This window comes from Oryza glaberrima, chromosome 2 (genome assembly GCF_000147395.1).
Source record: "Oryza glaberrima chromosome 2, OglaRS2, whole genome shotgun sequence".
In the NCBI taxonomy this organism is placed as follows: Eukaryota; Viridiplantae; Streptophyta; class Magnoliopsida; order Poales; family Poaceae; genus Oryza; species Oryza glaberrima.
In genome coordinates, this window is record NC_068327.1 from 31181138 (window position 1) to 31193602 (window position 12465).

At 45.5% G+C, this 12465-nt stretch overlaps 2 protein-coding genes across 2 annotated transcripts; one reads left to right on the plus strand and one right to left on the minus strand.

The window, feature by feature from the left end:
- The first annotated feature begins 1351 nt into the window (after positions 1 to 1351).
- LOC127763574 (auxin-responsive protein SAUR32-like) lies at positions 1352 to 2227 on the plus strand. Its single transcript, XM_052288317.1, has one exon. The coding sequence runs from the start codon at positions 1515 to 1517 to the stop codon at positions 1899 to 1901; it is 387 nt and encodes a 128-aa protein (XP_052144277.1). The 5' UTR covers positions 1352 to 1514; the 3' UTR covers positions 1902 to 2227.
- A 6938-nt stretch (positions 2228 to 9165) lies between these two features.
- LOC127761219 (lysM domain-containing GPI-anchored protein LYP6-like) lies at positions 9166 to 12241 on the minus strand. The gene is made up of 5 exons (XM_052285476.1): positions 11405 to 12241; positions 10355 to 10472; positions 10103 to 10264; positions 9994 to 10025; positions 9166 to 9601 (listed from the first exon to the last, which is right to left on the minus strand). Exons 1-5 carry the CDS (start codon positions 12084 to 12086, stop codon positions 9318 to 9320), a joined length of 1278 nt encoding a protein of 425 aa, XP_052141436.1. The 5' UTR covers positions 12087 to 12241; the 3' UTR covers positions 9166 to 9317.
- Positions 12242 to 12465: the final 224 nt, after the last annotated feature.

Consider the following 12465-nt stretch of genomic DNA (forward strand, 5'->3'; position numbering starts at 1 on the left):
AACTACTAGTAGAAGAGTAGTAGTACGAGATATCTGTGTGCATGGTGGTCTCACTCGTGCAAAGAAACAAATTAGTAAAACATTGTGGCCCTAGCTGCCTGGAATAATCCTGGATCGCTAATCCATCACACCCCCTGACAAAGCACCTGTCATTTGGTTTGGAGCTAGAATGATGTGAGATTTCCCCTGTGACAACTTCCCTGTCTACCAGTAAGACTAACCTCAGAATAACTATTGAGGACAACAGAGATATTTCAACAGAGATAAAGATTGACGAGAAGAACTAAATCAATAGCACTGCATGCAACCACACAGATTATTGTGGCGTATGTATGTGTATCATCCTCGATCAAATTAAAGGAACGCCCATATCTGCAGTCATGTCGATCGATCGCACACCATAGATGAGATTGGGTTAATCACGCATCCCCCACCATCACTGGAAAAGATAACCGAAACAGCTAGAAGCAGAAGCACAAAGAACAAAATCCAATAGTGATTAGTACTCAACAGCAGCAGCAGCAGCAGCAGCAACAATCTGACGAACCATTCCGTCATGATCTGCATGCCAATCCCCACCATCTCTCGTGGGGCAGCACACACTGCACGAACACACGCTATTCCCTCCCCCACTTGGCCGGATCAGTTCCACCACAAGCTATTGCCACCCCACTCGATCCCCCGGTGGGCGCCACCGCCCGGGTCATCGGCGATTCGTGTAGGTGCCAAACAGGCTCACATGTTATATTTTGGATTTTTTTTTTAGACTTGTGTACTTTTTTTCTTCTAAATTTTATGCAAATAGTTATGAAAAAGATTTAAAGAAAATAACAATATAGACTACAGTGAAATCCAGCGCTTAACCGAAAATCAACATCAAATTCGACCTACGTATTAAAGAAGAAAAAGAGACAAATTTGGATATAAATATATAGTGCCACTACTATTTACCAACTGAAACTTTTTATATCTTAGTAATATATATGTTGAGTTTTAACGACCTAAGATTTTGTGGAGCGATATATATATATACGCTGCATAAACATCATCTATTTTTTTTCAGAATTTTTCGTAACTGATTGAATTGTTTTTAGATGGAGGAGGAGACAACTGAGGGAGGGTTCAAAACAGTTTCCCGTTTTTTGAGCATATCAATCTCTCTCTCGTTCACTGCAGCGGTTCACCTGAACCCTGATATTCCCCGAGGCCCGCGTGTCAGCGACACGGGAGCCGGAAGGAACGCGAGCACGCCATGACAGTGGCGGCCGGCTTCCGTAGCGAAGGACGTACGTACGCCACTGCCACTAGCTAAGCTAAAGCTAAACTCCTCGCCCGCACGGGCCGCGTCCTATAAAAGACACACCACGCCCCAATTCGAGATCGATCAGCTCCAGCTCGTGGAGTGTGCGTAGCTTGATTGCACTTGCGCAGCGAGGTTAATCAGCTGCAACGGCGGCGAGGTCGTCGTCGCGGAGGAGAGGACGGCGTCTGTTTCGGTGGTTGGTGCTTCCGCCATGCTGCAGGGGGAGGAGAAGAAGGCCGGGAAGGTGAAGAAAGGGTGGCTGGCGGTGAGGGTCGGGGTGGAGGGCGCCGACGGCGGCGACGGCGGCGGGTTCCGGCGGTTCGTCATCCCGATCGCCTACCTCTACCACCCCTTGTTCCGCCGCCTGCTTGAGGCGGCGCGCGACGCCTACGGCTACGACTCGGCCGGCCCGCTCCGGCTCCCCTGCTCCGTCGACGAGTTCCTCCGCCTCCGCTCGCTCGTGGAGCGGGATACCCACGCGGCCGGCGGCGGCGGCGGCTCGTCGTCGCCGCACCGCGTCCACGCCGGCGGCGGATCGCACCACCACCACCACCACTACTCCTTCTCCCCGTGCACCCGCGCCAAAGTCAGCTCCTGATCGATCGAGCTCGCTTCCGTGCGCCATGGCGGAGTCGATCTGCCGGCGAGGACGCCCCGCGTACGTGTACAGTAGCGATTAGCTATAGCTAGCAGAGACAGTACACGACGAGAGAAGAGTGGAGTGGCATACAGTAGCTAGGTGATTAGTGATTTGCTCCGGGTTTTCGATCTCATGATTTTGGTCTCTTGATTTCCCCTTCTTCTTCTTGATCTTTTTGATCGATCTTGTATAGACGCATGTATGATAGAATTGACAGGTCGACTTATGTATGTATAATTATCAGTTGAACTCACAGTTCATAGCTATTATATTCTCTTCACACATTTTATAGCTCGATTTGCTTCTCTGTCCATTGCTAAGCCAGACGAATTAATTAGCCGCTGATTGATCAAGAGGGATTAGGCATGAGCTCGAGGTCGAGGCGATTGCTTCTGCCGCCTGCCGGCGAGGCCCACCTCTCACCAACGCCGGCACGGCGAGGAGTCGCGGCAGCGGCGGCGGTAGCTCACCGTGAAAGCCGCCGTTGACTGCGGGTCAGCGAGTGAGCCCACCTGTCAGAGAGAGGAGTTGAGGGGGGTGGAGGTATATTTACACAGGAAACCCTCGTTTTCGTCGAATTATCTTTCACAACCCCTGAGAATTGGGTCGCGATTAATGGTAGCGATCTGACTAGAATACCTCTTCGCCGTTCGATCAAACTCTGCAGTTCAGATTGGTTGGACTCGAGTGCAGGTAGGACGTTTTCGTTGAGAATACTCCCGAGAGTTTGGATCGCGACCATCTTGGATCACTCTTCATCGTCCGATTATCATCTGACGGTCGATATCAATCCCATTGGAGAGAGTAGGACTTGTTTTTCATAAAACCCTCCTCTTTGTTCGTATTAGAGCAGATACAATAGCGGGCTATAAGCTAGTTATAAACATATTTTAAAAAGATAAAGTAAGAGAGAGAAGAGCAAAAGATAAAGTAAGAGAGAGAAGAGCAGCAAACTATAGATATGTAGCCAGCTGCAGAATGGACTCCAAGACGTAATTTGTCTATGACAAGTGAGACCAGATATTAATAGTTTAGTAAGCAACTATTGTATGAATTAGCTATTACATTGGCTATAGATGATTTGGAGCTAGCAGTGGGCTATACTATTAAACTTGCTCTTATCAGTTAGGCCGGCGACTCTCTTCCTTCTGGTGCCGAATGCCCGAACTCGCCGGAGCTCCGGCGATCTCCTGGAACCCAATCGATCGGTTAGTTTCTATATGTTCTTTGTTGCAAAATAGTTTGATTAGTATGTATAAGATCTACTTTGACTGTTGTTTCCAGGCTCTTGAATCTTGATTGACTAATAAGTGTCTTGAGAAAAGTTATCTTTTGACTGTCGATGGGTTTCAATTAAGGGCATGTATGATCTCAAATGAGGGTTAATTTTTGTTGGTTTTCTCGGTGCGGCGTTTCTTTTCCTCTGGACGACTCATCCATGTCGTGTCCATCAGGAATCACTGAATCAGGATAGGTTCAGCATTGAGGCAATTTGCGAAGAGGTGACAGCACTCGTCTCAGGACCTGATCTTCAGTGCATCTTGTCTCTCGATCTCTTTCTCTTCCTTTTCTTTTCCTTCTTTTCTTTGCACTATACATCAAATCAAATTGACAACCAAAATCTCCACTACTTCATTTTTAACGTGAATTTATAGGTGGTACTTGAGGCTAAGCCTAGGCAAGAGACGCAGTTGTGTACCTCCCCATATTATGGCAAAAACAGTTTTAACCCGAAAAGGCTTTCAGCAGTTCATCGTTTTCCTTCTTCTTCTTAGGCTCTGGGCACATTGCCAAACCTACACCCTGCCCACCCAACAGCCACGGAAGAATGGTGTTCTTGAGTTAACATAGTCAACAAAAAGTGGTGGTCTTTATGACAGGCTTACTTATGAGTCTTTTACCCCTATGTCATTAAAAAAGTTGAAGGTTACGTGTGTGCTAAAAAAAATTTTGAGTCACCTGTATGACATGACACAAACTTTCGTTTACCTGTGCGCCACTTTGGATGGAATCAGCACTAACGAAGACTAACAGAGGTTTGAAAGATCTATTTTGCCCTTCTCCTATTTCATCCACTTTTGCGGCGGCGGTGGCGGCGCTGCGGCGTGCCGGCGAGGCAAGGCGGCGACAGCGGCATGCCGGCAACGGCGACGACCGGCGGCGGCGGCGGCGGCGTGCCGGCGACGGCGACGAGCGGCGGTGTGCCGGCGACGGCGACGAACGGCGGCAGCGGCGGCTAGGGTTCAAGGCGCACTGGAGGAGAGGAGTAGTGGAGATGAAAATGCTTCAGGGGCAATTTAGTTATCTTCATACATGGGTCCCACATGTCAGAGCTCATTCTCTAACAGAAGGTGGATGGAATGGCACACGGATAAACGAAAATTTGTGTCATGGTATACATGTAACTCAAAACTTTTTTGTGGCACATGCGTAACCTCCAACTTTCTTAATAATGGCATAAAGGTAAAAGACTCATTACTTATACGATGAGTGTACATCCAAATTATAGATTTATGCACTAAAAGTGGTGGTCTTTATGACAGGCTTATTTGTACATTAGTGTACATCCAAATTATAAATTTATACACTAGAATTAGTCAAAATTTGACATTTCTTTTAGCTGAAAATTAACACCGTAAGATTACATTCATTTTAGACTGCCATTATTTCTGTGACCGGAGGGAATACAGTAAAGTTGTCCTTGCAACTCAGTGGATGTAAGTCATGACTCGTATTCTTGCCACCAAGACTTCTAATGTATTTAAGATGTAAAGCTATAAGTCAATTTGGACTTTGTATAGTAGGATTAATGATCATAATAGTAATGTACAGTGACTACTTATCTTTGAGCAATACACAGATATCATATCACCATGCAAGTTGATTTTAATCAATTAAAGTTTTCAGGTAGAAAGTACAAATTGAAGTGAACACTAGATGCCTAATGATATATTAAGCTTACAAAAGCTTGTACATCCATTACCATAGCCCAAGAAAGAAACTCATCTGGAAAGCTGAAACAAGCTAGACAAACAGTTGCAATTTGATAAGTACATGGTTCTTGCCCCTTGCCGTATCAACTTCTCTTCTCTCCATTAGCACATTTCCAGCATATTCCCCATGTATAACTGCGTAGACACAAGAATTATTATATCATATAAAACGTACTTTCATTTTTCAACTATTTTATCTCGATCAATAATGATATAGCTTCGTGGCTCAGTTCAATAATAATAATAATAAATGCCTGCAATCTTCACCGATCGCAAAACTGAACACTGATTTTTTTCAAAAAGAACAAAACTGATCACTGTGAACGAACAGAAGCACTAGATGTAACTGTATATATTGACAATACTGTCAACTTGTACTAGTTGCCGTACTAATCCAGCTGCAAGGCTAGCAGAGGCGCGTGATCTCACTCCATTTGTGCAGTTGATCTGCTTTGTTCAGAGTAAACAAATATCAGATCAGATATACTACTGCCGTAAAAATCACCCAAAGTGCAGTTCAGCTCATTCGATGCATGCATGAGTGGTCTCAAGTATAATCTTTTTTAACTTCAACTATCATCTCCTACAGAAGTCAGAACCAATCCTCAGCTCGCTCATTTGTTCTTTCCACTTCCTTTTGCGCTTTAACCTGAGCTTGTCTTAGCCTTTAATTAACCAAGAGATAATGGCAGCAACTAATCTGGCTGCCACTAGATTGTTCTGATCCAGGTTCCAGATAACGATATTCACGAAGAATTGCAGGGCAAAGTAATGGACAGAGATGACAACATAAGCAGCTTGTTTATTTGGATGTGCTGCCCAAGTGGAGATCGGAATTTCAGAGCTCGTGCCAGCGTAACGAGTTGCCATTGGATGGCTCGTCTTATTCTCGCAATAAAAGTGCTTCTGTTAGTACTAGTTATTAGTGCAAAGAACACTTTTCCAAATGAGATTTTCGCAAATATTTTAGTACCATTAACAGAAAAGAACAGATTGGATCGCTCTGAAGTTTTCCCTGCCTGTCAATGGAAGTAGTAGTAAAATCTAGTTTACAACGGCGACGAAAAATGACCGTGAATGTGATCCTCTAGTAACTCTGAAGTTTCTGAGATCTGCGTCATGAGCAGTGTTTCATATGATGCCTAGCATCTCTGAAAACAAGTCCACAAATCTTCTCGCGGAATCCTTCAGTTTGAGACAAATGTATAGTATGCTTTGTCAATTGATCAGTTGAGCACGTAATTGCTACCTCTCGATCGCTCTCTCTGTCCACGAAAAGGGAGAGCACGAATTGCTACTTCTGCAGCAACAGGCCATCAGCTAGACAGATACTCCTCGTAAATTGTCCAAGAGGCCAGCCAATCGGCCTCGACACGTCTATCTGCATTTCTGTCGCTTCTTCGTCGTGTCAAACCGGCTATTGTTCATTGGTTTGGAAATTTTGGATTAGACGTCGCCGGCGGCCATGGTACGTCCGTACGTACGTGTTTGGAGGTGATGTGTGCAGTTGGTGAACACAGATTATTCTTTGGGATTATCTTTGAGAGTTTGAGGCCCGTGGCAGCTCGCTTCAGGACCGGTGGCCGTCTTCTAGGGCCTGATTACTTGAACATCTTCGTGTCGGCTTCGACTCTCTGGTCCTTCTGGTCTCTTAGTAGCTGTGAAAGGAGCGGAATTTTAAGGTTTTCAACTCGGCGCTCTCCTCGGTCTCCATGGTTTTTGAGTCCATCCTCTCAGAGGATTGTCTGTGGTCTTCCACTGGCGTTGCTGCTTTTGTGTTTTTTTTAGTGTAGTGTGGCTCCGCCTCTACCCTCTCGCTGATTGGAGTAGCTTTTATTTTTCGAGAATGCGCAAAAGAGTTGCGCATCTTTTGTATTAAGATTGGGGAGAAATTGTGACAGCTTTACAGTGCAACTGAAAGAGAAACCGAAAAAGAAAGGCAAGAAAAGGAGGCTAAGCTATAATCTCGTGACATCAACTTTGCAACCACGACAACCATGATCTACTCGGGGAGTAGACCTGCTAGCCTCCATAGGGCGGCCTCCTCTGCTGCTGCCCTAGCAACCTCCTCTCACGCTCACTGCTTCTGGTTAAAAACCCTATTGTTCCTCTCTTTCCATATGAACCAAGCGGCTAGGACCACAACTGTATCGAAACCATAACGGAGCTGCTTCGTCACTCCCTTCCTGGCTGCCGACCACCAAGAGAAGAAGGAGTTCTGAGAGGCAGGGAAGAGATCCGGACGCCCAATGGCATTCATCACAATCCACCAGAATTGTGCGGATTCCGGGCAGTGGATTGCGTTGTGTTACAATTTTTTTTTCCTTTCAATATATTAACGTGCAATTTTTTTTTGCGTGTTCACGTGAAAAAGAGTTTAGCTTTCTGAACTTCTTTTGAATCTGGCCTGATTGGACTGGTTGAAAAATACTCGATCCTTCGTCGGTAGAGAAAACCTTAGACAAGACTCTGTGTTATACTATGGTCCTGTCAGTACCATTCATGTACTGGAAAAAGAAACTCCGAAGATCTGGAGAGACTCGAAAAAAAAACTCTGAAGATCAGACTTTTGTGTTTTTATGAGGTGTGTACAGCGGGGTTATTGAATTGCTATGGTACCAAAGTGAAATGAGTGAAATGACCGGTGACTTATATTTGGTAGTATTTGAATATGACGATAAGTACAATAGCTGAAATAGAGAGATGCTACGGTAGCTAAATGAACTGTGACACATTAAAGAAAATGTTATTTTGTAAATATGAAATTATGCTGATCTGAAAATAAATGGTAGGACGATGGAACTTGCCTGCTCTACGCTTCATCTAAGTTACCAGGCACAATTTATGCATGTTTGTGGTGTTATTGATCAATTTTTGTGCTGTAAATCACATGATCAACATAAAAAAAAAAACAGCTATTCTCATGTGAGATAAATCCAAGTAACTAGTGAACAAAAACTAATCCTGAACTCCGTACCATCATAGATTTGGTTGGTTGGTCAGGAATCTACAAAAGGAAAATGTGAAAGGCACTGCTCTCCTTCTTGATTAAAGAAGATAAGCTGCTAGTTTGCTACATTACCGAAAGTGGATAATCACCACGTGAGGTTGGCATCTTAAGCCGATAAAAGCACTTGCTAAAGCGTGCGTATCACTCTTAACTTGACAGTATTTACACGGAGCAAATGGCGAGAGCTACCAGCTTATAGCATCAGCAATAGCAGCAGCAGAACTATATTCTTCAGAAAGCCTGGCGCCGTTGGATATTCCTGCATTTCTTGGATTTTTATTCCGATTTGCAGCGCCAATTGATCCTTCCACGGGCCATGACTCATGGAGCTATTCACTGTCCTTTCGGCACAGGAGCAGACACTTGTTGCAACCTGCAGAGATGCTTCTGAAAGGCGAAATGTTATCTGGAGCTGAGCATCTGAATTCATTTCAGAGAGAAGAGCAATGGCATTTCACTTCTGCCTGATACAGTGGCATGGTCCTGCTGGTCCTATGCGTTGGTTGGTTGGGATATGAGGTGTGCATCGTGTTAGTGGACTGGCTTCCCTACTTTGGTCAGGGAATTCAGCATTGGAAATGTGCAGAACTGCATATCAAACAGTGTGGTGCGTTAGGCAAGAAGCTACTCCTACATGATGAAAATGAGTTTCAACTGAAAGACTGAAAGCGAAAGTACCATTGCGCGGACGGAAAGGTACCAAAGATGAGGCCAAAGTCCAAAGAGAATTAGAAGAAAAGGAGAGAGCATGAAAGCTAACTTCACATGGCTCAAAACTGCTTTGTAGACCACAGATCAGCAACGAGATCTGATTCCAAGCAGTTAAAAAAATTTACCCGTAACACTCTAGCGAGATCTTTTTCGACGCCGGCAGATGAGGGGTCGAAGAAAAAGAGCTTGTCCGTGGCTCCCCAGTAAAGAAAAGCCAACCAATGGTCATGTATGATAACATGGACAGAATTGACAGTCGTCAGAGAAGAGAGTACTTGAAACCTCTCCTTTCATGCAAAGATTGCAAAGCTATATAGGGTGTGTTTAGTTCACGCCAAAATTTGAAGTTTGATTGAAATTGGAACAATGTGACGGAAAAGTTAGAAGTTTGTGTGTGTAGGAAAGTTTTGATGTAATGAAAAAGTTGGAAGTTTGAAGAAAAAGTTTGGAACTAAACTCGGCCATATTCAGAGATGCGACCGAGTACGACGACAACTGGAAGATGTCATGAAAGAAAGCCACAATTCATGGCATGAATTGATACCCATAGAAAGAAGCTCCAAAAACATCGCCGATATGATACTGTCCACCTCCCCTTGCCTAAATGAGGCTTCAAGTTTACAATTACTACAGAATTGGTCCTTGACTACACATTGCAATTCACATCTGCGAGTAGAGAAGTAGTAGACACAAGATGAAACTTGATAGGATCTGATGCGGCTTGTTCATCCAAGGAGCCTCTGAAACGCTTCCGGCAGGGCCATTTGCAGTGGATACTTTGGGCAGTGTGAAAGACCCTCCTTGCACTGATGGTGAGCCTGAGTTCGGAGGGGGAATGGCGCCGCCGGCTTCTGCAGGTCCAGGTGCCGATAATGGCGGGAGAAACGTTGAATCATGGTTCACCGTGGTAGGGGGTTCAGTGAGTTCAGGGAACTGATGTGGTCCTGCGTGCAGAAGAAGAATAAAAAACAGTGGACATGTATCAAAGTAAAAGTGGCAATGCTGACTAAAAGAGCCGAGTTAAAGAACTTGTAATCATAGAACGAACAATTGCTGCTCAGCCAAAGCGAAGGTATGAATGTATTCATTCGCAAAGTATGATGCAGGTTGCTCTGGAATTCAAAGTGACAAAGTGCAATTTTTGCAACTATTCAGGTGGGATGTTAATTCTGTTGATGCAACTTACTACTGTTTTTTTTAATAAAAAAGGATGCATGCTTTTCCAGTTCAAAAACCTGAAAAATACTAACATCTGAGGCAGATTGAAATTCAAATGCACGATATTGCTGCATTGTAAGCCAGTTGCAGGCCACAAGCTCACAGCAACAGTAATTACCTGGACATCTGGATTGAAGACCTGTGCTCAGCCTGCAAAGGAAGGTAGAATGTAACAACTTGATAGTAGAAGTAGAAAAAACAGAGACTCTGAGCAACATGTTACTTACAATGTGGTAATGGTTCCATTAACAAAACCTCCGTAGCTACAAGAAGAAACATTGCAGCCTGCACTGGTGGAACGAGCGCTTACATTACCTAGCAGAACATTGCTGTTACTGCACTGCATGCTTGGACATGACCCTGTCAATGAAGCTGGTGTGCAATATAAACTGAGACAGAAGAGAAGACAGACATTACGACCCAAATAATGGTTCCATATAATATCGTGTTAAACAGAAAAGGTACAATCTGAAAATTACTTGAGATTCCCTGGCCCGCAACTACACTGCACACAGTTTCCAGCAGTAAGTGCATAAGTCCCATTTGCAACAATTAGTCCATGGTCTGAAGCAGATTTGGGAAATGCAGATGTACATGCTAAGATACAGAAACAAGCAACAATTGTCACTGGAAGAACTAGGGAGAAAATGCTGATATTTAGAAAAGATAAATGATGCAGCCCAACTGTTGTCACAGAAGGCAGAACAGAAGAATTAGCAATCAACAAAAGATAGAGTCCATAAACGCAGAGGCTCATCATAATATGATGCTTATGTTTTCTTACAGGATACACAATCTGAAACTCACTGAATGAATAGAAAGGAAAACTGAACAGTTCGTGCATAACTCTCCAATAGTATCTTCCTAATTCCTATTGAAGAGTAATCGATTGCCTACACAGAGTTCTATTTATCTAACTCCGATGTTAGCGAATTGAAACATCGCATATACTCCTTCCGTTTCATAATATAAGACTTTCTAGCATTGGCCACATTCATATAGATGTTAATGAATCTAGACACACATATATGTTTAAATTGATAAACATCTATATGAATGTGTGTAATGCTAAAAATACTTATATTATGAAACGGAGGAAGTACCAAACATCAAACTGCAGCTAGTAATTGGGCTACTGTAATGACGACAGATTCATAATTTCAAATGTTCAGTTCGGACCAACATGAGGAAGACTAAAATCGAGCAAGATGGTGAAGCCCGACATTAAACTGATGTGATTTTCTTTACTGTACTAATCAATTAAACCCTAGAATATAAGCAGCCTATGAAGCAATCAAATATTAAAGCTAAGGCACCAATGCAATGTCCACTAGCATGCATACTGTTTATATCCCCAATGATGCATTGTCTGATTATTATTTATTCAGAACAAAAACATACTGACGAACCAATTTGCCTGCAGAAAATATGCTCGTTTGCAAAGTTTTAGCTCAAAACAGTTAGCTCAATGCAATAAACCATACGGCTCATCTGCGATATCGTTTGCAAAGTTTGAGATGAACATGTACCTGGCAATGGGATGGCGAGAATGTCTCCCGGCGCGGCGATCGGGCTTCCCATGGCGTTCACATTCATGACATCCGTGACGGTGGTCTCGTAGCTGGCGGCGATGGCGGGCACGGTGTCCCCGACCTGCACGACGTAGGAGAGGTACACGGCGGGCAGGTTGTTGTCGGAGGAGTTGAAGCAGACGCAGGGCAGCGGGACGACGAGCTTCTGGCCGGGGTCAAGCGGCGCGTCGGGGTCCGCGGATGCGAGGGCGTTGGCGTTGCGGATCTGGTCGGCGGAGGCGAGCCCCGCGAAGACGCCGTCGGCGACGGTGGCGAGCGTGTCGGCGGGGCGCGCGGCGTAGCGCACGGAGACCGACTTGCGGACGCCGTCGGTGCAGGAGCAGCGGGTGGGGACGCGGACGAAGAGGCCCATCGGGAGGATGCGGTGCGCCGCCCCCGGCGCCCCGAAGTCCAGCGCGTTGGCGGCCAGCAGCGCCGCCGGGTCCGTGCCGAACAGCGCGGCCACCTCCGACACCTTCATGTCGGCGTAGAGCGTGTAGCCCAGCAGCGCCGAGCACGAGTCCGACCCCGTGCACGGCTCGATCGTCGTCTTCGCCTCCACGCTGCCCGGCAACGACGACACCATCACAACCACGACCATCGCCGCCGCCGCCGCGACGGAGCCACACACCCCCGCCATTCCACTCCACTCCACTCCACACTCCACCAGCTTCAACTGTGCAGTGCGTGACTCTGCGGAAGCGCTGGTATACAAGCTGAGAGGAGGAGGGTGGGGGGATGGCCCACCGGTCAGCGGCGGAAAGGGAGGAGCGAGTCGGTTGCTGGGTGAGTAATGGCGGGAGGACGCTGGAGGCGTCCGCTTTTGGCAGCGATGGGGGAATCTGTGCCAAGCGAGGGGAGGAGGGAAAGGTATCATCAGAGCAGGTACAATAGCACACTATAAGTCAGCTGCAAACATATTTTAAGAAGATAAATAAAAAGAGAAAAGAGCAGTGGTCTACAGATTTATAGCCAGCTGTAGCACGGACTTCAAGACACAATATGTGTATGACAGGTGG